Below are 26,374 nucleotides of genomic sequence, written 5' to 3' on the forward strand. Positions count from 1 at the left end.
GCCCCCCCCCCCCACTTTTCCTCAGGTTAAAAATGTGCCCTTTTTCTACATAAAAATTGAGGTGTCTCAAGTTAGCAAGAGGCCAGGGAACCAGAATGAACACTCGGGAAGGGCCGTTTCCGGCCATCTGAGGGGTTTGTAAAACCAAAAATTTCCTGTACGCTCCGCGCCAACCTATGGTGGCGCTCCGCTCAGATAGTCGTACATATAAATTTGCAAATCCTGGCTACGCCCCTGACTTTTAATGAATTTCTGTGGGTCAATCTCAAAGCTATTTCGAATGGGAAAAAAATTGTTAAGATATTAACAAGGAATAAAATCTAATTCGGAAGATTCCTACATTAGCAACTAGCATGATTTCACCTCATTTTGTCTCAAAAGAAAACTTGTTCATTGTTTCCCAGTGCTAGTATGCATATTTTCTTTGTGGGGGGGGGGGGCGTTGATGGAGTGATGTGCATACGCAAATAAGATAATACAATAAGATTTATAAAGGGTACTAAATATAAGGCTGCATCAGTCCAATCGAATTTCTGCAAAGTGCCCTTTGATGTCGGTGCCCCCCCTCCCCGATTAAAAGTGCTTCCGCCGCCCTTGGGTTGTAGCTAGGAAGCAAGGTACAACATACAACGCAATGGGCCAATGGCACGCATGACAGACAAAGAACAATTTTTGCATGATTTTCGTCGAGAAGCGAACGATACTTGTAGGTTATTGACAAATGTTTACCCTCAATCCCAGTCCGATGTTTTACCAGCTCGCAATGCTTTGAACCGTCTTGTTAGTCTTCGAAGAGCATTACACTATTAATTCTATTTAATGTCCGAATTTATTCTATTTAATACCGGCATATAAGCTCCATAGTGATTGGCTGAGAATTAATTCCGGTATTAAATAGAATTAATACCGGTAATAAATTTAATTCGTATGGACATTAAATCAGCAATTATTTCCCGTATGGCCTACCATAACCATCTACAAGCGTTGCTTAGTGGGTTTACTCATATGGACAAAAGAGCACTCATGTTTTAAATCATTTCAATACCTTTTTTCTCAAATCTCAAGTTGGTGTACTTTGAACAGCATTGGGGGTTTATATTACCACTCTAGTATACATGCATTATGAAGATAGAAAATTGGCTTCAGTTAATAAGATACCATTGGTACTGCTGTTAAGTTTGATGCTAGATGGTTGTTAAAAGACATAGTGTGAAGAAGGGGTCGGAAGCGGTGTGGAAATTATCCGTAACAAAGTTCTCCGAGTCAATTGATTATACATGGACGAATGAATGACAATTGAAATGATGTCATCCCCAAACAATTTGTGTATCTATTACTAACACACCTGGGAAAACAATGACAATATTGAACTCATAATGACATGAAAACATTCCTCATTGTGATTCCATCACTCATGAAATACCAAATTCACTGCCTTTAGCTCACATTTTTGTAATTAACTGTGTCTCATTAACCCATTTTGCAGCTTCCTTGAAGAAATTTAAGACATTGGATAAACTTGCGCCTTCTCCAGCGACACTTGAAATTCTTCGACGGGATCTAGCATTTGAGTATGAAGTCTACGATGATGAGATGGGATTATAACTTCTTTGAGAAAACCCTGTGTAAATATGTCCACACACTGACATCCCCCTCCCCTTCCCTTTGGGGACCTACAAAAGGGACAAATATCTGTATGCAGATATAACAATATGACAGAGGTACCTGCTGGTAAACTGTAAAGAGAGAATGTCTCTGGGGTGATTCCTCAATTGTTACTGTCCATGAACGACAAAAAAAGTAAACATTAGATGCTGTATTAAAAACCTACTGGGGTTACTCTACTTTATTGATATATGTTACGTCCGTACAAAATGTATATGCCATGATTTTCTTTGTTTCTTTTAAAGAAATATGGAAATCATGATCATTTCACTCACAATTTCAGAATAAAATTTCTTGGCAAATATACGCAACTATTTCAGTTAAGGAATTTCAGAAATTCCCATGGAAGTAGTACTTCTCGAATAAAATGATACCCTCAAAATGATATCTCAAAACCTTTTTTTTTAACTTTTTAATTATAAGCTTTGCAAGCTTTGGAATCTTTGATAATGCGATACAACCACAATAGTGCCATTATATGGTCTAAATGGTCTTAAATTTAACTGCAAATAACAATGATCAGCTGTCTTTGTTCAAACATGATGCATTGGTCACCATTCGTTAATGTTGTTTATACTACTAATTACTCTAATTACAACAGATTATTAGCAGGTACTGCTATTCATAACTGTTACTTGACACATGATGCATTGGTCCCCATTCATTTATGACATTTATACTACTAATTACTCTAATTACTATTCATAACTGTTACTTGAAACTGGTTCTGGTACTCATGTTTTTATCCTTGTATTAAGAGCAATGAAAATCAAGTACTCTTACCTTTCACGTTGTACTCTTTGGACTCATACTGATGGTTTAGTACTCACACTACATGTAAACTGACTGAAGAAGATATTAACATTTAATTAACACTTACTTAATTAACAAAGAAAGAAGAAAATTTTTTTTTGCCACTTCATGAACTCCATCTCAAAACACTAGGACCCCCATTCCATGTTCTCTGCCTCTGAGATGATATGGGCTACTGCAGCCTCTGTGAAGTAAGTTAAAACAAAAAGAACAAAATATGATGAAAAAAATGCTTTCATAATAGGATCAGTAATCTGCATAAATCAACATTTTCTTTTATGGTAAAACTTTGGAAGTACTTTATCAAAGTCTCTGTTAAAACTGTGCCCCCCCCCCACCCCAACCTCCCATCACTTGTGAGTTTGGACAATAGTAATATTAATGTTCACATGCTGTTTACGGAAATAGTTGTTAGCATTCAACAGGATAAAGTAAGCACAATTACCCTCTTCCTAGTGCTGCGACCTATAGCAAATTCATTAACAGTTTAATCGCAAAAAGTTGCGATCGTTTAGCAAATAACGTCAAGCCACTGAATATATGACGAAAAATCAATAACCCATCAACTGAAATAGAAAACACAGTTTTACTTCCGCTGAAGGTGCCCTTGCCTTAAATCATGTATTTTTTCGTGTTTGGATAAAATCACTCACCACCAAATACGAAACCATTATACCACTGTAAAGTAATCAAGTTAAACCTTCAACCCATCGCCACAGCAACGGTGCATACGTAAAATACAACATTCACTCTTGAAGACATAGCACAAACCTTCCAAACAACTGCCGATTTCCAGCAAATTGAAAGTTTTTTTTCGCAAACCGATGGTTAGGCTACATTCCCATTGACTTAGTGTGGTTGTTAGGCAAACATTTGGTCGAAGATTGCAGTATTTCATGGATATTTTAGTTGCAGCTAACTGCATCACAATTTCAACAAATAAACAGATGCTTAGAATAGATTTTCCCGTTGACTACGTGTGGTGTTCGGCTACCTTGCGCGCGACGATATCAGCAAGGATAGTATGTAAACAAAGCTACGCATAAAGTATTGTTTTCTTTTGCAAACCGCTGGTTAGGCTACATTTCCCCTTGATTTAGTGTGGATGTTAGGCTAAATGGTGGTTGAAGATTGCAGTTTTTCATGGATATTTTTATTTTTATTTGCGACACAACTTGAGCGAATAAACAGATGGCTAGGTTAGATTTCCATGTTGACTTAGTGTGAAGTTAAGCTACCTTGTGGTTGGAGATTTGTGGGGATTTTAGGTTATTGTCGCTGTTACTGAAATTGCTTAGCAGAGGCCGTAATTTGCCAGTGACTGTGCGGGTTCCTGGTGATTGTGCGGGAAGTTCCCGGTGATTGTGCGCGACCCTCCCGCACTGCTTCAAATTTTATGCGGGATTGTGAGAACTGTTTGCGCATTTTGCGCTGCTATTACAAACCCTAGGTCATTTCGATTTGGAAATTTATCTGTCCGCAGCAATAAGCAAATGTTATAAATTTATTTCAACGAGGACCAATTCGGCTTGACATATGAATGTTTAAACTATGTTTGTTCTCCAAGTTAGGCTTTAGGTACCTTAAATTGGGAGGATGGACAGAGCCAGTTATTGGCGTCTCAAAAGCCGTCCCACTCAAATTCGGATGTTGTTCATTTATATCTAGCCATCTCAAAGACGACGAGACGCATCGCTACCTGAGACGCTGCCCAACCCCCCCCCCACCCCAACCCTATCCCTCCCCAACTTCCACCCTCTTTTTACTATAGTTTGGGTATACTGCCTATAATGGGTCATTAGTTATCCAGACTGACAATATTAACTGAAGAGATGCTGATGACATAACAAACTTTGATTTCTTTGCTAATGACTACTTACTTTATGATGTACAAAACACCTTTGCCAACACACCCAAGGCAATTTAAGACAACAAACTGCATATTCGTGGTTGCTATCATCTCCCTTAACTTAGAAAAAATTCAGCTTACGAAGCAGCTCCCGATTCTTACCATTTTCGGGTGGTTCCTCTTCCCAAGGGACCCTTTGATCAAGGCTTCGGGAGTAACCACTGGAAGCGAATCCACTGTCCACTGGTTCTTCAACACCCACACCGTCACTGTCTGGATGATTCGACCAGTCCATACTCTCCACCGAGGAAGTTTCACTTCTGGGACAGAACTATGACACCAGAAAGCAAAACCAAATTAGTGATTCCTTCCCAGATTACACACAAGATCATTTTATGTAAACTGCAAACAAGCTTCTAATACTTAACAAGGTGGATCCACAAACAAAGTATGAAATGCATTAAAGTTGGAGTTTATTCTGATAGCAACATTTTCATACTATGACCTCTGTCTTCCTCAAATAACATTTTATCTCCACAGAAAACAAGGCTCTTGTAAGCAATAAGGTGGATCCACAACTTAAGTATGAAGGTTATCCAAGCTTTACTCTTTGAGTTATTATGTTTATAAGAATTTCAGGTTTTGACCTATGTTGACCTGAAAATGACCTATAAACTCAATAGGGTTCTTAATCTTAAATGAACTGTCACCTCCACAAAAACTAATAGGATTCTTCTGCTCAATATAAGGTGCATCCAACACACCAAGTATGAGTTCACCCACCATACAGTTTTGAGTTATCATTTTTACAACGTTTTCATACTTTGACCTTTGCTGATCTCAAATGACTCTCACCTCCACAGAAAATAACAGGATTCTTCTACTCAATATGGTGCATTACATATCAAATATTAAGTTCACCCATAATATCATTTTGAGTTATTATGTTTACAGAGTTTTCAAACATTTCTGCTGACCTTAAATGACCTTTGACCTCCAAAACGATAGTCTAGGATTCCTACACTCTACCCATAAGGTGCATCTACATTCCAATTTTAAAGTTCACCCACCATAGTTTCAGGTTATCGTGTTTACAGCCCAAGGCATCATCCACACATACACACAATCACCACAACAAGGAATCAAAATGGGGTGAAGCTTCAGCACAATGTTGTCTAATAAATGAATAGTTCTCCTCAGATCATAATATGGTCCCACAATTTGCTATGTGTAAAGCCAGCCCTCCACTGCCTCACTGGCAGTATCTGACAACTCAAAACGACATTGCGATATGATATATTGTCAAGTGAGCAAACAGCATCAACCATAGGAGGCAGACCTAGAGGTACTTTACAACATTGTAGGCCTATAGCAGACAGCATATAATAGGGTTCTGTATAGGGTTGGGCGATATTTGCTTTTTAATGTCACGATAAATAGTTCAAAAATTATCGCGATATTTCGATAATTACGATAAATTTTTTCTTGTTGTTTTTAGTGTGTTCGCGAACACACTAAAAACAACTGCCGATTTCCCACCGGTGTTTTCGCGCAGCAAACACACCGAGCATAATGGCGTGGGGTTCAGGGCCCGCCTTAGAGCCCCGTTGGAGTCAAGGGGTGGAACCCCTTGTGGGGGTCCAGGGGCGAAGGCCCCCGGAAAAGTTATGTATTTTTGCGTGTCTGGCGATAAAAAATTCGCAATTGAGGATTCAAAATACTGACTAACTTTATGAATTTAAATTGTCACGAAACTGATGAAAGTTTTAAAATGACAAGTTAGAGTAGCTATATTATGTGATAAAATGAAAAGAGAATTAATATGTCTTACAATCTTTAAAAAGTTTAACTTACAAAACTGTCGATATTATGAAACAAACTACGTTCGGCAAAGCCCCGTTTCTAGACTGCCTAACAATCAGTTTACAACTGCAGTGTTTAACCGTACTTAAATATCACGGTAGGCTACAATGTGCTTCAAATTTTCTCAGGTACAGTACCTTGCAAAACAACCCCCCTGTCTAACACCTGTTTGTTAACATTTTTGGCACGGTTCCAAAAAACTTTTCATGGAGTAAACTCTTTTGGCTCCACTCTAGAATTAATTAGGTCAGTCAGTAAAGGATCCGTAAAGTTATGCGAAATATTATCTTAGACGTTCAAGGAAAGTAGGTAAATATCCCCGTAACATTAAGGTAAGTAAAACACACCTCAAGCCAACCGACTCCTCCGCATGAACAAAACAATCTATTTCCCCTTATACACGAGGCACAGTCTATACCATACAGACATAGCACGATATCAAGGCCCCAATAGCTACAGTATGGCCATCTTTATGAAAGTAAACCTTGTAATTCCATGTTTTAGACCACCAGGCGTGATTTATTTAATGCTAAATATTGTTTCCATGGCCTTGTAGAAATCGTCAACTTCGCAAAATACAATAGTTGTGTTTTTGTTGTTACGTGAGATCCGTAACCGACGAAGTGGTTAGGCTATTTACTATACACTTAACTATGGTAGGATATTATTATTATTATTTTTTGGGAAATTCTAGAAAATACTTTCTTTCCCCCGCTTTACACCATATGTGGTCTTCTGGTTTATTCATAAATGGGTGTACTAGAGCCTTGTTTACATGACACTTGTTGCATTTAGCACGATATGCCAGTTTCGCGTGAATTTTTCGAAAGTATTTTGCTCGATCTTTCGTAAAATTAGAAAGGTGTACCAACTTACTTTTCGTACACAATTGGTAATTTCTCTACTGTTTTTCAGAGTTTTGTTCTCTATGCAGTCAATGTTGTAAAGAACAGGTTTTTACGAAGTTCAAAAGTCAGTAAATGAAGTTGAGAAAATATTTCTTTTCAACTGTCTTAACCATGGAATGCTAGAATAACATTTACACATAAAACGGACAATTTTTTTTTCTACATCTATTTCAAATTTCTTTCACAAGAAATTATCGTCATTTGTTCAATCCTCAAAAAATATCGTCTTGAAAAAAAATTTTCGCGATAATAATAATTTTCGATATATCGCCCAACCCTAGTTCTGTACATCACCCATATCTTAATGTCTGACATAACTTTGGTCAAAGGAGCACTATGGACAACTAAAACTTTCAAGGCTGTTGTGTTTGTAATCCTGAGGGTTTTTTTTCAATTTTTGAATAGTTTGTTCAATGTTGTGGAATTAGTACAGTTGCATTCGATGTTTTTACTGCAGCAAGAACAGTAGCAGTGTTACTATTAATAATCAATAAACTATATCCTTCATAAACCCATCGGAAGCAGAGAAAGCCAGCTTTCCATTCAATTTAAAAATAAATGACAAACTAAACGGCAAAACAAAATGTCACCTTTTCTTTGACAGACTTCACAAATCCGCTCAAAAATGGTATGCCTTGTTCCACCAGAAGGGTTAGCAATGAGGGATGTTCTTCAAGACAAGACGCCAAGTTGGGATAGTCCCACGTCTTCCCCTCCATGTCCATGATGTATGCAGGAGTCGTGTCCATACCTTGGTGTCGATATATGTACTGGTACAGTACTATGTCATCTAGACCAGCATTTATGTGGAATGCAATGTGACATAGGTCTGGAGCACTATAGAAAGAATTGAAAGAAATTTTAGTACTTAACATACATTTAACCGAAAGACCCTGAATTTATCATTAAGTTTACTACTGAGTGCTAATAACACCAAAAACATAAAGATATTGAAAAAGTTCACACAAAAAAAAGGAACATTAAATCATACAAATATTCTTCACTGTGGACCTTTTGCCTTCCATTTGAACAGCTAGCAAATTTATGCAACAGAAAGCCTGTTGGTTTTGTGACTCCTTGCCACATTTGCAAAAGAACATTAAGTAGTAACAGTTAAGACAAGTTTTTAAAGTGTTGACCATTGCTGACTTCATGTGATCAGGAAAGTTCTTGCGCAAATGCGGACCTACCTATCAAGTACTAAGTTCATTCAAAGTTTACTTTGGCAGACATCTGGTGGCCTCAAATAACCTTTGACCTCAACCAACTTCATTAGTCTTGTATGCTTTTACTTTTAAGCTTTTACTTAATGAGTTATCATGTCTCTCTTTTGACCTTCCCAGAAAATAAATAGGGTACTTGTACTGTTGTACTCAAGAAAGTGTATCCACACACTAAGTATGAAGTTAATCCACCTCATCTTGAGTTGCAGTGCTTACTGTACAAGCCAAGGCATCACACATGCACACACCCATGCCCCCATCATCTCATCAATAGATTCCCTTTGCCCTTGGCAAGGAATTAAGAACAGGCCATCACAGTTGATGTATTTGTAAAGATTTCATGTATAAGGATTGGCCCATAATTTGGGTTGCATGTACGTGATGAATGAGTACCTTTTGTAGGTTCTGACCATTGTGGGACAAAGTGGACACAGTTTGGGTGTGGACTAGCATCAAATATGTCAAGTGGTACAGTAAGAAGGACGTAACACTGCATCAATCTTCATTTACATACCTTTTGGGCTGAGATCTCATCTCCAGGGGCACAGGAGTCGCCCTGCCAAAGTATCTTTCTTCTTCCTCTTCTTGTATCCTTGGAACAGGATCAATTATCCCGAAATATTCATGTGGAGGTTCATGTAGGTCAGACCCACCACTACTGTCATCCTCAATGGCTGCGGGATAACAATCCTCATCCAACAAGGAAAACACCCTCCAGTTGGGACCGCATATAAACTGGTACCTTACGTCAAAAATTGGCACCTTAAAGTAAATCAAGATAGAAATGGCTAAAGATCATTAGGTTGCACATTTAGCTAATACTCTAGAGAAAAGATAAAGAAATGTGAGGATGAGGAGACAGTTGCCTTTCTGTAAATGCACATACTTCCTATTTAACTTACAATGAAACCTCAAATTGACTTGTGCAATTCTTAGACGGCTACAAAACAGAAACAATATGTACAGTATACTGTATGATACTTACTGTGCAAGGAATCACATCTGTCATCAGGTGATTTAAGTAGGCAGCCAATCTATCCATAACTGTAACCTTATCCAAAGTGAAATAGTCATACACACATGGGCTGTGAGGGTCAGCAGTGAGTGCATACACAACAGAATTCTCATCATGAGTTGATGAAAAGCTAACCCTCTTCATGATAACCTGTAACATAAAAACACAAAAGTAACAGAATAAATTGTTATGAAGATTTTAGAGACATTGTGGCAGTTCAAAAAGAGGTTGGGGACCACTTCAGTCTGCCCGGGAGGGGCATTGACTCCCACTGCGTGACTGGGGGGGGGGGGTTAGAATCCTTCGGATAACTTATTCAATAGATAAAAAGGCATCTTTACTTCTTGAGATATCGTGTTTATAATGTTTTCAGCCTTTGACCTCTGGTGACCTCAAATGACCTATGACTTCAATGAAAAACACTAGGTGTCATCTGCTAACCAAGGGCTATCAGCCCACCATGTTTAAAGTTCAAACACCTTTCACTTCTTGAGATATCGTGTTTACATGGTTTTCAGACTTTGACATTTTGAAATTTTTGGCTTTAAAACAGATGCATGTCCATCGCCATCAATCGTTGTTGTGAACTTGTGACAAATTAATTACAATAAACAAGAAGCAAATAGAATAAAGGATAAAGTTTATATATGTCAGAGGAAACAGCGAGAGCAAATCGTGTTCTTAAATTGACGTCACATGACTTCATGAGATTAGGAATATTTTCGGGCGAACAAACTTTTCAAGCCCCGAAGAGGGTAAATTAATTGTCAATTTTCGACTGGTAAAATCAAGTTTTTAACTAGCAGAATGGTTGATATTTGTTCTAGAGAACATGCTTAGATGGATCCCCAATAGATAGGACTTTGAAATTTTCATGTCATGGCTACTTTAAAGATTTGATGAATAAGAACATAAAGTTCAGTACACTCCTCTATGAAGCCCAGTCCTACCACAAATAGTACAGTAGCAAAGAATCGATATGGGATTACTAGGTATGTATTTGGATAGTAATGGGTAGAATCAGTATAATAACAGGTATAATTATACGTTATGTGCAAAAATGAATAAGAACATAAAGTATGAAAAATCAGTGTTGTTTATGTGTCTTTCATATCAACGCGAACTTACAGTTCAGTACACTCCTGAAGCCCAGTCCTACCACAAATAGTAAAGTAGCATAGAATCGATATGGGATTACCAGGTAAGTATATGGATACGTAGTAATGGGTAGAATTAGTAAAATTACAGGTATATACCGTATGAATATATATATACGTAATGTGCAAAATCAGTATAAGAATAGGTGTGAACATATGTAATGCAAATAATGACAGGTATGGTATACGTAAAGTGCAGAATCGGTATAGGAACGACACACCAGATAACATTATAATGTACTACGAGGGTTGAGCGCCAAATTGGTATTCATAGTTTAGAAGACAATTCTACTACTACTGTACCCTGTACTAACAAAACAGGTATGAATAAATGTATTTCGCAGAATGGGTTTTTTCCTAAAATAACTTGTTAGAGCATTTGGCAAACTACGTGCGCGAAAAGGAACTTGTGAGAACCATTTGGTGGGAAACTGTACTTGCGAGTACGGTAGAACTACAGTTTGCTGGCCAATGTTTTAAAGCAATTAGCCGTAGCAAAGTGTGGGTAATTATTATAATAAGTGACTTGGGAACGACTTTGATTTGTCAAGTAGCGGTCTGTAAAAGAGAACTTTGGGGGTTTCATTTCTTTGAAATGGGGATATTCTCAAATGTAAAGAGAGTAACATATTAGAACCGCAAAAGCTCTGTGGCATTGTCAAAGTAGTGAGATAGACACCAGGTTATCCCATCAATTAGTTTTGTATGGATTGTATTAAAACCTAGATGAAACTTTGCCCATCTCTCTGACAGTAGGTACAGAAAGCTGGGCATGCACAAATGTCTGTCTTTTACTCGCGTGTCTTAGACCTACATCAAGCCAGTTTTACCAGCACAGATTTCTCTTAACACACCACATTGCATTGCTAACAGAAACTGCAGATTCCTTGGCATGCTAGACCAAAATGCATACATGAATGTTTACAGTTGGGGTTACGCGAGCGGTAAGTTACTAGTTACGATAAACAGTAGCAGCAGGAATTTCCACGAGATCCAATGTATTATCTGGGTCGGTAATTTTATCCGGTATTATTTTTACCGGTGTAAAGATGTATCACCTATAGGCATCTGTAGTTTTCTCCTTGGTGGGCAGAGGATGTACAACTGCCCATAGTAACAATCCTGTGACCTTCGACCTGGATCTATTACTTGCCCTTGGTTAGATGCATGGTGCATCACATGCTCACAAAAGACACTATGTACAGGTATATATTGTTTTAATTTGGTTTATTTGGGGAAGAACAAGTCAAGACCTGTTGGGGAGGAGAGGTTGGGAAGACGAAAGAAGGGGAGAGTTAGTTTGTGAATTACTCTGGTAGATGGTGGACTACAGCTAATGATACAGAGATGTAGTCTTTTCTTATACTCTTGTCCTATTATTTTTAATACCTTTGAAGTAGAGACTTACCATAAATTAGAGATGTAGCTTTTCGCTATAATTGATGTCTATCACCTTTTTTTTGTGTTTGAATTGTACATATTCAACCCAATGTTCCAGGTGGGAACATTATGACAACCGGGTATTCATTGTTTGTTTCAAATATACTGAGTTTTTCTGTATATTCGTTTATGACAGATTTCAATACCGTTGGCATGGGTTTGAATGAAATACCAGGTATACCTGGTATACCGACGCACCCTACAGTAGTCCCGATCGGACACCAATTGCATTTACTGTATTACTTTTACTAGTGTAGTTGTAAAGATGCGATTGTATCACTGCTGACATTGAACACATGATCCAAATGTGTGTCCCATGCCTGGCACTGCAAAGAAACCAATCAAAACTACTGGTTAAACCCATACATTCAAAAAGACCGCTGGAAATCGTTGGAGTCTTAACTGTTTGAATACGAACGCAAACAGTTTCTGTTAACCGACCTACCAAGCTGATCTCAGACAACAGCCCCCAGTTCACCAGCGAGATGATGGTACAGTTTTGTGAGAGACACGAGATAAACCATGAAACAAGTACTCCACACCACCAACAAGCTAATGGACGTGCAGAATTTAACATTCAAACTGTTAAGAACATGCTTAAAAAGACTGACAGCATCGAAACTAGTGCTTCACTTAGAAACATTCTTACATTGTTAAAGGACACACCCATATCTTCAGAGATCCCGTCCCCATACACCCTCATGTTTAAGAGGAGGGTTAGAGCCCAGTTACCAGTCGTTCACTTCTCCACTGAAGGGGAAGAGAATATGTGGAAACAAAAAAATGCCACACTGCAGGCTATGCTACTTACCAGCAAGAGCCACCTCCCATTGACCCAGAAACAGAATTTTGGTTCAAAAAAGAACCCAACTCCAACTGGCAGCAGGCAAAAGTCATAGAGATGCAATCGGATAGGAATTATACCCTGCAAAGCCATGACGGTGGACGATACCAACGTGACCGTATTCACGTCAGACCTTCCCCGAAACTGGATTCCAAGGGTCCTTCAACAGGGGAACTCTCCAAACCCCATTCAAGCTTCCCACCCACAACAAAAAGCCCTGAAGGGGAAACCACCTCACCACGTGCCACTGACGACCCATATACACGCCTGGTCAGAGACCGCAATCCCCCCACCAGATACAAGGATTTTGTCATGAAATGATATCTGTGTTTTAAGTTGTTTTATTATTAAGTTTACTTACTATGTTAACAGTTGTACATAGCATACTTTCTAAGTAACAAAGGGAAGAAAAGACAGAAGACGGGTTGTTTTAATATTACAACGTTTTTTTTTTAAAATACAAACAGTAGTGCATTTGGTAAAGTGATTTTATACTAATAGCATGCACTCAGTATTTTATAATCTATTTCCAGGGGTTTCTTGAGGAGGGGGGTGTTATGTTAGTGTTTACGTACAAGCCTGATGTTATTATTATTACATGTTTGGACGAGCCTGAACGAGAGAGAAATTGCTCGGGTTGGAGTTTTGTCATGGCTTAGTTGATACTTAACCGTTACAGTTGATCCATCAATATACTGTATATCAGTTGAATTCTATCAGTAATGTTATTAGTGAAAAAAAGTTTGCGTCCCAGGAACGCAAGCCCCCATAAAAAGTTTGCGTCCCGTAAAAAAAGCTTGCGTCCCGATCGAAAACCAATAACGTTTATCCTATGCCCTACTGTACTAATACTAGTAGTGTAGTATCACTGCCTACACTTTGTGAATGTTACACACAATTTATAGGGCAGAAATGCTCAGTGCCTTAGCTTTGCTGTTTTTCAGGGGCTGCCCGGCCCGCCCCTCCAGTCGACCACCCTGCCGTTTCAATCCATTTTTACCCCCAGTCCTCCCTCCTTCATCCGCCCTTCTACTTCCCTACTCGCCAACTCCGTAGTAGCTCTGTGCTTTGACCTTGCAGCGATTCCAACAACCAACTCATCAAAAATCCCAGTACCTACAGTAAGCATATCTCTTGCTAAATTCCAGTTCACTGTACAACTGGACTGCATGTACATGCCTGCTCGAGCTTCATTTTCAACTACACATGCGCAAATCCTTAAAATCTGATCCACCATATATATCATGGGCTCTTTGCAAGCAATCATCTATACAAAAATTACAGTAGGTCTATGTGAATAGCTTTTTTACTCAATGTAGATTTTAAAAAAATCAGTTCAATGTTCTAAAGTACAGTAGTTTACACACGAAAGTTGCGCCAAAATTACATTTACTGAAGCATTTACTGAATTGGACTGCGAAAATTTTTGCAAGAGAAACTACTGATAGTAAGAATGCACATTTTACATAATTAGCAACTCTGAATGCAGACTTGCAGAGAGAAGAAACATACTGTGAGCTGAAATATCCTGTTCAGGATCAGAGATGTTAGCTTCCCCCAAATTCATAGATTGTCTCCACATTGACATTTTCTGATCAAACCAATGATTCAAATATTACTGTACGTGATACAGTAGTTTAAGAAACAATGCAAGTGCATCTTCGTTGTCAAAAGGTATACGTACTGTATGTGACAAGGCCTAACGTTATGATATTGGAGTGCACACACATGATAACCTGCACAGGTGAAAGTTAACGTTGCAAGTTATTGTTGTTAAACCAGGGAGCTGTTAGAGTAGCAGCTCCCTGGTTTAACAACATACTCCATGTTCGTTGAGCACTAGTACAGATGCAAGAATTTTCACAGACAATGGATGGGGACTATTAACTAATTACTGTAAATCACAGGAATTTTGGAAAAGCATCATTGTCTATTTTTAGCATGAAAATCTCCGTAATAGAGTGCCGTTAACCCTGTACCTTGCGGTTGATCGTTATGATATTTATTTTCAAACAAATTCAATGATCTGTAGGAGTAGAAAAACTTTTGGTTCTTGTAAAAAGAAGTTGTGGTTTTTTGAAAAGAGATTATGAAAGATGTTCATTCAAAAATGTGTTTTTTTATGTTTTCCTTTGACCAACAGTAGTTGTGAGTGTATACTTGGGGTTTGTTTCTCCAAAAAAAATTTGAAGAGTTTGCGTCCCTGGCCAAAACATTTATATAACAATTAACATCATACTCTTATCGTCTTATTTATTTGATGCAAAACATAACAGGGAGTAATTATAGAATACAGGGCCACTCGATGATACTATCTGAGCATCCGGATGCGCGGATGCTCAGTCTCACCCCAGTACGTATGTGAGTAAAAAAATGTCAAAGTCCCAGTTCTTTCTTTTTGAGTGGATGCGCGGATGCGGAGTCAAAAATTTCCTAAGTCCTTTGCTAGTACTTCTGTGGTGGAATTTTAGAGAGCGTCACACATGTACGGATGCCTTTTAAGAACGACACACTATTGATGTGGAATATCTTCGTACATACGGGACTTTCAGTATTGGAAATACGTGATGGTATATGTCGAAACTTTTTCGAAAATTATATAAGTCCATTCCTAGTACTCCCGGGGTGGATGCGCCGATGCGCGGATGCGGAGTCAAAATGAAATACGTGATGGAAATTAGAGGGAGTCAAAATGAAATACATGATGGTATATGGGGAAACTTTCGAAAATTATTTAAGTCCATTCCTAGTACTCCCGGGGTGGATGCGCGGATGCGGAGTCAAAATGAAATACGTGATGGAATTTTAGAGGGCGTCATACATGTACGGACATGTACAGACACACCGCGCATCCGCGCATCCGGATGCTGGGAAGAGTTAATGAATGGCCCTGTATTCTATAATTGTACCCATAACAGCAACTCTCAATGCAGAGAGAAGAAACATACTATGAGATGAAATATCCTTTTAGGATCAGAGATGTTACCTGTTAGATTCCCACAAAATGTTACAGAAGGTATTTTTGCTCAATGTTCTTTGGAATTTTCTGAGACACTACAGTAGGCCTAGCTGCTTATTAATGAACCTGCAACATATTTCACTTAGTTCATCACTTACTTTTGGTGGAAAAAGTTAAAATTTCATTCTAAAATTTCTGCAGTAGCCAGTATAAATGCCTAGGTTAGTAATTGGCAGTTTGTTAACAGTTCTTAATATAGGCCTAGGCTAAGTTAAGTTAGCCTAACTTTAGCCTAACGTTAATTTAATCCAGCCACTGTATGTATGAAATTTGATGAGCTACTATACAAGCAACATACTGTCGTACATGTACTATTGTAGGCTATATTGCTTGTTAGCCTAGGAATTTTGATCAATATGATTATGAAAGTATAATCCAAATTTAAGGAGAATATTACGAATACGAGGTACATACCCCAGTAAGGCTGTCGTAATTAATATGAGAATCAGGACTGGTCGTCGGCGGCACAATTGCGCAGTTATATGGTTCGTACTTTCGTAGTAATATAGAAGGAATAGCTGTCGAATACCCCGCGTTTTGAATAGGTGCTACGTATGGAACGCGAAAAGGACAATAGTATGGAACGCGAAAAGGACCACAACATATGATGATGTGAATGATGATCTAATTTTATACGTTCATGTACTAAAAAACTTACGATCATGTACTAAACATATACGATGATGTCCTAAAAAACTAAGATGTACATCAAAAGCTTGCGAGTCACTTCGCCCAACAACCATTTCGCCCAACTGCCATTTCGCCCAACCAGCCTGGTCATTTCGCCCAACCGCGTTGGTCAGTTCGCCCAACCGTGTTGGTCATTTCGCCCAACCGTGTTGGTCATTTCGCCCAACCTTATTTTTACTAATATTCAGTCAGAATAATATTACTTTTTCTATTCCACCAGTTCAATTTGATTTATTTTGGGTAAGGTTACTTCGTAATAGGTAAATAAAGTGAGGTCCGCTCGATATCGATCGGAGTCTGAGCAGTTATTTCGGGTATAATGGGAGGATTACACTACTTTAGGCGTTTACGCATACAATGGAAGTTATATTATTATACAAACAAAGGGGAATCGGTGTGGAATAATATAACCGTTTCTATTTCACTAGTTCAATTTGATTTATTTTGGGTTATATTATTGGTAGTTATATTATTATTATTATTATATGGAAGTTATATTATTATATAAACAAAGGGGAATCGGTGTGGAATAATATAACCGTTTCTATTTCACTAATTCAATTTTATTTATTTTGGGTTAAATTATTGGAAGTTACATATGTAGGCCTAATCAATTTAACCACGACTTCAAGTTTCCTTAATACTCGGTTCGTATCCCGTAACGTTAACAATTCCCGACCGTTTACTATAAAATATATCAAATCTAACCCCTAAAATACTGGTCCATCCTACTGACTAACAATTCCGGAACGTTAAGTGAAAAACAATATATATATAAAACCCGTCCGTAATATTTATCAATGTAACCACATATGTAATCACATATGTAGGCCTAATCAATTTAACCACGACTTCAAGTTTCCTTAATACTCGGTTCGTATCCCGTAACGTTAACAATTCCCGACCGTTTACTATCAAACCTATCAAACCTAACCCCTAAAACACTGATCCATCCTCAAGATTCCTTAATATTCGGTTCGTATTCTGTAACGTTTCCTTACTAAAGTTATACAAAGAAAAGGACTTCAAGTTTCCTTAATATTCCTTAATATTCGAACGTTTACTATCAAACCTAACCCCCAACACACTGATCGGTCCTCAAGTTTCCTTAATATTCGGTTCGTATCCTGTAACTTTAACAATTCTCGAACGTTTACTTTTCAAGTATCATATTTAATCAAGGTTGGGCGAAATGACCAGACTGGTTGGGCGAAATGACCAGGCTGGTTGGGCGAAATGACCAGGCTGGTTGGGCGAAATGACCAGGCTGGTTGGGCGAAATGACCAGGCTGGTTGGGCGAAATGACCAGGCTGGTTGGGCGAAATGGTAAGGTTGGGCGAAATGGCAGTTGGGCGAAATGGTTGTTGGGCGAAGTGTCCTGCTTCCCATCAAAACATATAGGATGATGTACTAAAGAACTAAGATGTACATCAAAACATGCGATGATGTACTAAAAACGTAAGATGTACATCAAAACATATACGATCATGTAATGAAAACTTGAGATGATGATGAAAAAGCGCAAGTTACAATAAAGTGGCGAATGAATATCCGTTATTGTCGTTTGAATACGCGTATGAATATCCATATATAGGGAATACAGCACTATCAAATTTGACACCGAAGCCCCGCCCCTAATGGTTCTTAATGTGTTTACACTGAATATTCATACTCGTGTGCATATGCCACATATGAATATACATACGCGTATGCAGACGCCACTTTTTTTTAACATAACATTATTAGTACATGATCGTATATGTTTTGATGTACATTGTACGTTTGTAGTACATGATCGTATATGTTTAGAACATGATCGTATACTTTTAGTACATGATCGTATATGCTTGGTACATGATCGTAAATTTTTAGTACATGATCGTAAGTTTTCAGTACATGATCGTATAAAATTAGATCATCATTAACATCATCATATGTTGTGGTCCTTTTCGCGTTCCATAGTTACGGACTACAAGGTGAAAGGGGATAAGTGATAGATGGCGCTAACTTATTTACGGATAGGCTTAAGTTCCACAGTGCATTCTTATAAATTAATTTTACGTGTATGTTCAAGTATTATCTTGGAAAGGTGCTACGGGCTACGAGGTGAAAGCGGATAAGTGATAGTTGGCGCTTAGGCATAAGGTATATATGTTCATGAGATCGTCAACAAGTTTTAGAAGCGGCAGTTCACGGCTTCCATACATATTTAATTTTTAACTGCCTATTGTTGCTGGACCGTAGAATTCGGAAATCAATGTTGGATACTAACTACGAAGCTACAGAAGCGTAGAAAGGACATTGTGCTGACACATTTATAGACTAGTTAAAACGAAATGATAAGATAAATTTGTACTTTCCATGAACTGATATGTGAAAAAGGATCGCTTTGCGTTGAAGACTTTTCAAAGACAAGACAAAAACAAACAAAAAAAGCAATGGCTTTGGAGGATTAACACTGAGTACACAGCATCGCACAATTTTTGTCTGACTTGAAATCCAATCGAGTTTTCCCTTTTCTGTTAAATTGCGCCGAGTGAGCTTCCGAGAACCTGCGACGTTTAACTGGACATTTACCATAATAAGGGTACTTTAATTAGACCACCTTTGGACACTACATTGGGCATCCGATGCAACCATGTGGTGCACCCGCCCACTCACCCCCCCCCCCTCCTCGGCAGAATCCCTAATGTGTGGTAAACTTAAACTGTTAATGCAAAGAATCGTTCTTTATTTTATTATGAACCTGTTTAATTGCATATGCCTTTGTTATAGAATGTTATCCGTAAATTTTAATGGGAAAGTTAGGTGATCGAGTAACACAATTGACATCTCACTGGTCCAGAATGGTCGTAGAATTCATCTCATATTACAGATGATTCATGTTTTGGATATTTTTGGATCTCTCCTTCTATCCAACTATATGTACCCCTCCGAGTTTAGTCCTGAGAGTTAAGATAGAAATTAAAATATATCATTAGCCGGTTTCTTGGTGATGCCGCTTTTGCAGCTTTAGAAATGGTCGGGTCCAGAATAGCTATTTAGGACATTTAATTAAAAAGGGGGACGGGGTGGGGTCAGGGACGTCGCTAGAGGGGGGTGTGGGGTGTCTCATCCCCCCCCCCCCCAATCTTGGTAAAACTGACGATAGTTGGAAAATTTGAGTGCGACTGTCGGAATTTCCGACTGTCGCACTCTAATTTTTCCGACTGTCGCACTCTAATTTTCATATATTCTTGTAATTTGTGAGTGACCTTTAATCAGTCATATTTACCACGTTTTCCTTGTCACATTGAGAAATTGTATCTCGCGATCCTTATACTCCACCTTTCAAAACTTCGTATGATTTTGAAAACTCTAAAAAAAACGCCTAATAGGTCTACTGTACAACGTTCGCCAGCTTCAATTCGGATAACTTATGTATTAATTTTGCTATTGGGTGGGTTGACCCTGTTCGCTAGCTTCAGCTAAGTTCAGGATATCTACATTTTCTCTATGGTATACAATTTAACACTCAACGCTAATCTACGAAAGCTTAATAGTGCCATCAACATAAGAAAACCTTTGCCCCATAAAGTGACATTTTTCAGTAAATTGTTTAGATAACAAGATAAAATCTTATCAAAAATCAGAAATATGTTGGAATGCTCAGTTGCTATAACTGGGCAATTGAACAATTTTCTACAAAATGTTTAATTGGCAACTTATCTTATCTCGTCCATTGGACTTTTTTTTGGCAAAATGTTCAATTGTTCACTTCATTCCAACTTGTTCAACATGTTAGTGTGCATATCATATAGGCATGCATCGGTTTTTACATCGCTTGCCAATAACACACAACCATTTGCCGTGTTATTACCCTTCCATTTTGGTTACAATTATTGGGGAAGTCGTTACAATAATAATGGTAATAATAATATCAGTTTAACCATTGAAAAACACATTGCAAATTATTTTTTCTTTCAGTAGGTGCCCGAAAAATTCTCATAATATTGCCCGAATTTTCACAACAAAATTTGGTTGGGGGGCTGCAGCCCCCAGCCCCGCCTCCTACGCCTATGACTATACTCAGTGCTTACTTGCTTAACCAGAGTGATCAATAAGTTTGTGAAGTGGGGGCCAGTGGTACAAATATATCGAAAAAAGTTCGGAACAAAAGTGCAGTCGCGAAAGATGGTGTGTCTGACTGACACTGACCGTATCGTTGACGAGTAGTGCAGGGGGAGGGGTACAAGGCAGCAGTCGGAATTTTCTGGCTCCAAAACCCATCCAGTTGGAATTTCAGCCACTTCACCCCCCCCCCAAACATCAGGCCTTAGCTACGTCCCTGGGTGGGGTGGGGTGGTGGCACAAGCCTCGGGGCTGGGATATCTAACAATCGGTACTCAGTATCAGGCTTAAAAAACCTCGGCTAAACTTTGTCGGTCACAGCGGCGCAAATCCATATTTGAGATTTAAGTAATTTCTGCTTAAATTTTGTGCGAAACATTTTCCAACCTCCTACTTCTTCTGTTCTCTGTGCCACTGGATTGTTCGGTACGTAACACTAGGCCAAGATTTATTAATGTAATATTTCAATCACTAAAAGTCGCCGTTATATAAACCCTAGACCTGTACAGGCATTCGTTCCTTTGATAACGATAAAAATATGACAGTGTGAGAAATAATACAATAATCTCCTTTTAGATAAATGTTAACTGTTTCATCCACAATTTGCCAGGGCAGGGGCGGATCCAGGGGGGGGGGGCCGACCCGGCCCCGGCCCCCCCTTTTTGGAAATCAGTTGCGTTTGTTTTATGTGGGAGTACTTCAAATTCCTAATAGGCATAACTTGGTGAAAGAAAAGCCTAATATATATCCAGCTGCTCTTCCCTGAAACGCGATCGTTTTCATTCCAAATTTGAAACTAAGGCAATTATCAGGCCAACGCGACATCACGTATTAATTAGATACGGCTCAGTACAATAGTGCTGACTATTACTGTCAGGGAAAATCAATGCACAGTTAGCAAGTATATCATAATTATCTGAATGAAAGGGGGTGTAGGCGGTTTTACACTATCTAACGCAACGTAGTCGCCAAGAACCTGAAGTATTTTTAAGGGAGGGCCCGAGGAACATGAACTTATAGCATGCTCCTCGTGGTGAAACGTAATTGCACCTATTAGGTTAATTGAGTGTAGGAGAGACTAGTGTAGGTTCTTATGACCAACTAGACCGGTTTCTGCTTTCAAACTTTATAGGAGGAGCTTCATCAGTAGTAGCCTTTGAATATTTTATATTCGGCCTGGGCGTCTCATTCTCAAAATGCATCTATTTTCTGTGCACAAGTTTTTATGGACTCAAAGTGCAGCTATAAGAGCATGTAAAAGAGCTTCGTGTGAACCTTGAGAGTCAGCTGATTCTTCGTTAGAATGAAACCTTGAGTTAACAAGTAAACCTTTGAGATTTTGGGCCCTTTTGAAGGCTAGAATCGGTTCTTTTGGAAACGGTTTGGATAAATCCGCGTGCAGGGGCGTAGCGAGCGGGTGGGGGGCGGGCGGTGTGGGGGTGTCACACCCCCCCCCCCCCAATAATTTGGTCGCTGTCGGCAAAAGGAGAAAAGGTGAAGAGAGCGGAAGGGGAAGAAAGAAGGAAAGCTGAATAGAGAAAAGGAGAACGGGAGCTTCTTTATCGGTTATTTCGATTTTCCAGTTCTTCATCTGATAAATTCATTCACCAATCCAATCACCCGACGCCTGCAAGTTAAAAACCTCTCGGCAAATAACTGATAATGTCACGGCCGTCAGTACAGCTACTGTAGCCAGGCTCAGCTAGACGAGTGCCAGAATCGCCAGCAACTCAGTGAAAGAAATGGGATTAAAAGCTTCCGTATAGGCCGCAGCCCATGAGTCGTGCTATCGTGTGACAACGTGTGGTTAATATCCTCTGTTCAGAATGACGTCATCGCAGATGTCATTCGTTCTCCGTGGAAAACTTAAGGACACGGCTCACGAATTGTACACAATATTTAACGTTTCTCGCTTGTATATCAATGAATGTTGTTATTTCTCATTACCGGAAAGTTTTCTGAACATTTTTCATCACGAAGTTTCACTATTTCAACGATCGGTAAAAGAGAAAACACAGTTCGATAATTGGTCCCAATTAATTCTTCTTCTGCCGACTGCCATAAAAATGATATCGAAATGGAAATTCTACGGTGCCAAATTTGACTTAAAATGTGCACCAGATTGCATCTAAGGACGTTTCAAAACTAAAAATTTTCCAAAGGGGAGGGGGACACCCCCTCCCCTTAGACCCCTCTCCTATTTTAGTCACCACTTCCAGATCCGTCGGCAAATCATATCCTCCACACCCCCCACCCCCCAAAAAAAAAAATTCGCTACGCCCCTGTCCGCGTGTTGCGAGATTAAGTGCCAATGTTTCAAAAGTACATTTTTCAAATGCGTGGTTTTGATATGGGGTGTATAGGTAAGCTTGAACACCATTGGTGGTTCCTTTCGTTTAGGTTTGGTAGTGAGGTATTGCCCACGGTTTTCAAATTTTATACCTTTCGTGGCTGAGGCAATATCCTCTTTCTTATAGTTACGGAGTAACAGTTTCTCTGTGAACGCATTCTATTTCTGTAAGAAATCAGTCTCATTGTTACATAGACGTGCGTATCGTAAGGCTTCCCCTTTAATGAAGCCTTTAAAAGTGGCAAGTGGGTGTGCAGAGTTGCTGTCGAGGTATTGGAAGGTTTCCGTGGGTTTGGTGTAGACTTTGGTGTCTAATAGCCCATTGGTTTCAAACCTTGGACCTTTGAAGATTTTCAAATCTAGGTATGTTACCTCGGTGTGTAATATTTCTACCGTAAACTTTAAGAAGCGGTGAATTTCATTCAACCTGTTTACTAGTTGTTCAAGTTCCTGAGGTGAACCGTCGTAAAGCAATAGAATTTCATCTCTAGAGCGGAGCCATTTTAAGATTTTATTATCTGGCGGTAAAATCTGGTTTTCCAGTCTATGCATGACGATATCACAGATTTCCGGAGAGGCTTGGCTACCCATGGCGCAACCGATCTTTTGTAGATAGAATTGGTTATTGGGAATTATTGGGAATTAGTTTGCGCATGGATATGGAAGATATTTTATTTATTCCATATTCGCTTTTTTCCGCCTTTTCATTAGACTTCTTGACATACATCTAATGCCTCCTCTTGGGGAGTATTGGTTACATGGCGACGACATCGAGTGTAGCAAGTACCACTGCTTTTGGTAACGGGGTGGCTTCCACAATTTTCAGAATGTGATTTGTGTCTTTCACATAGGTGCTTTGTTTTAATACAATAGGAAGCAAGAAACAGTCCACAAATTCCGATATTTTTTCGGTGGGTGATCCGTTTCCGCTTATTATCGGGCCCTCCCTTAAAAATACTTCAGGTTCTTGGCGACAACGGTGCGTTAGATAGTGTAAAACCGCCTACACCCCCTTTCATTAATGAGTATATCATAATTATCTCATTGAATATATCTTGTTTTATGTTTTTTCTTGGGGTGAATCTGGTGTCATAATTTTCGCCCAGAAGAAAAAACGAATCGACGCAATAATAGTGTATCCATTGTACATGCACTGTTGAGCGTTGTTAAATATGTGTCTATCGAGAAAAAATATGTGCACAAAAAAGCGTGTCTGCAACGTTTCTGGTTTTTCTAGTTTTTGGCGAAATGTTTCACCATTTTGCATCTAAGCACTCACAATTAACCAAAAATTTCCAAGGGGGAGGGGGACAACCCCTCCCCCTTGGAAATTTGTGGCCCCCTCCCCTCCCCTCCCCTCCCCTAGGACGCAGATCACTAAAGTGCTACCATCGGGATGTCGGCCCCCCTTTCTCAAAATCCTGGATCCGCCCCTGTGCCAGGGTATACGTTATTGATACATTCACGTTCTAGCCTTGTGATTGTGAACGTCACCCGACCCTACCCCCCCCCCCCCCACCAACCCATAACAAAAATCTGCTTTTGTAGTTTTGTAAACCGATGAACTCCGGTTTGATATATTTACGCGAAACATATAGGGCTACTGCAAGTTAAAACTTCTGACAAAAGTTGCCATTTTTGAGATATTGACAGTTGGAGCTACCGTTAGGAAAGGAGACGTATCTTTAAGATGCGTATCGACTGACGCCCCAACTTGGGCTGTTAATTAGGCTGAACAATAATTAAGAAGATATGACCCCCCCCCCCCGCCCCTCCAAATGGTGAAAATGGTCATTGTTTGATGTGCCGGATTAAGCATGGGAGGCCCGTGGCAAACATTTTATTGGGGCCCCCATAGAGACATTGGTACCGGATAACGCCAGATGTATAGCTCACAAAAGACATCTATTTGCCCACGGTGGTTATGATACGTCGATTAAAACATCACATAAAAACAGTCATTGATCAACTGTAAGGACCGCATATCGAAGTCCATTTCATTCGACTTCTTTGATGTATGGCCTACCACATACGGGAAATAATTGCTGATTTAATGTCAATACGAATTAAAATTATTACCGGTATTAATTCTATTAAATACCGGCATTAATTCTCAGCCAATCACCATGTAGCTTCATATGCCAGTATTAAATATAATTAATACGGACATTAAATATAATTAATACGGGCATTAAATAGAATTAATACGGGCATTAAATAGATTAATACGGGCACTACATAGACCATATTTGTTTAGTTGGAACTGCAACTTAAGTTGCGCTACCTGTAATATGCAATGTTATTAACAAGTTTCCAGCTATTGTGCCGGGCGTGAAACTCCCCCGTTAGCTCATCCAGAGACACTGATGCGACATTGTACCCGTCTTCATTCAGGAGTCTTCCAAGCTTTGCATAGCGTAATGCTCTTCGAAGATTAACAAACCGGTTCAAAGCATTGCGAACTGGTAATGTATGTATATTAGATCCTCCTGCAAGCAGGAACTCGCGAAGAAGCTTAATTGGCTTATCAAAGCCGCAAGCTGACCGAAGTCAGTCTCTCACATTCATATTTAACGTCCATGATTATGAATTGTTAATTGTCAACAATTCTGTAACTGGACGACATACATTAATCTGGGAGTGACTCGAACCGGGGACCTTATGATTGAAAGGCACCGGTGTTAACCACTGAGCTAACACTCCACATCGGATTGTGTGGGATTGGGAGTCGTAATACATCGGATTGTGTGGGATTGGGAGTCAACATTTGTCAATAACTTACAAGTATCGTTCGCTTCTCGACGAAAATCACGCAGATATTGTACTTTGTCTGCAATGCGTGCCATTGCGTTGTACTTTGCTTTCTACACAGGGGGAGGAAGCTTCCAAAAAGTGGGGGGCACAACATCAGAGGGGCACTATCTCATTCCACAACCACTCGTTATGCTATAAACCGATACACACCGGCCATATCACTTAAATATATATGATGTGTTAGTATGCTTGCCAGTAGGTCACATTTGCTATTTTGGAAAAAATGGGGGGGGGCACGTGTCCCAGAGGCCTCCGGCTCCCACCCCCTGTTCCTACAGCAGAAATAACTGCGCTGCTTTCACGCTACAGCAAGAGGGATTAACACTAGCTCAGAGCATGATAACAGCTTCAAAATTCGCTAATGTGATTGGTCTATTTAATGCCGGTATTAATTCTATTTAATGCCCGTATTAATTCTATATAATGCCCGTATTAATTCTATGTAATGTCCGTATTAATTCTATTTAATACCGGCATATGAAGCTACATGGTGATTGGCTGAGAATTAATACCGGTAATAATTTTTTAATTCGTATGGACATTATATTAGCAATTATTTCCCGTCATGATGGCCTACCATATACGGTCACCGCGAACGCGGAAAATAAGTCGA

General features: G+C 39.2%; 2 protein-coding genes across 2 annotated transcripts in view; both read right to left on the reverse strand.

Moving 5' to 3' along the window:
* Positions 1-1,815: 1,815 nt before the first annotated feature.
* Positions 1,816-26,374, reverse strand: part of LOC139958909 (uncharacterized) — a 49,297-nt gene continuing 24,738 nt past the window's right edge. The window contains exons 6-7 of the mRNA XM_071956344.1: positions 2,569-2,662; positions 1,816-2,111 (exon numbers count right to left, since the gene is read on the reverse strand). Of these exons, the coding sequence (XP_071812445.1) occupies positions 2,607-2,662 (56 nt within the window). The 3' untranslated portion in view covers positions 1,816-2,111; positions 2,569-2,606. The remainder of the gene's footprint in view (positions 2,112-2,568; positions 2,663-26,374) is intronic.
* LOC139958913 (uncharacterized) lies at positions 4,434-16,325 on the reverse strand. The gene is made up of 5 exons (XM_071956354.1): positions 16,211-16,325; positions 9,307-9,486; positions 8,836-9,083; positions 7,689-7,935; positions 4,434-4,658 (listed from the first exon to the last, which is right to left on the reverse strand). The coding sequence occupies exons 2-5, from the start codon at positions 9,478-9,480 to the stop codon at positions 4,449-4,451; spliced, it is 879 nt and encodes a 292-aa protein (XP_071812455.1). The 5' UTR covers positions 9,481-9,486; positions 16,211-16,325; the 3' UTR covers positions 4,434-4,448.

Source organism: Apostichopus japonicus, chromosome 18 (genome assembly GCF_037975245.1).
Source record: "Apostichopus japonicus isolate 1M-3 chromosome 18, ASM3797524v1, whole genome shotgun sequence".
NCBI classification, from domain to species: Eukaryota; Metazoa; Echinodermata; class Holothuroidea; order Aspidochirotida; family Stichopodidae; genus Apostichopus; species Apostichopus japonicus.

Coding starts and splice junctions, on each gene's coding strand:
- LOC139958913 (XM_071956354.1), bottom strand. CDS start 9,480: ATGAAGAGGGTTAGCTTTTCATCAACTCATGATGAGAATTCTGTTGTG. Junction 7,936..8,835: donor ATGAGATCTCAGCCCAAAAG/GTATGTAAATGA, acceptor TTCTTTCTATAG/TGCTCCAGACCTATGTCACA. Junction 4,659..7,688: donor TGAAGTCTGTCAAAGAAAAG/GTGACATTTTGT, acceptor CTGGTGTCATAG/TTCTGTCCCAGAAGTGAAAC.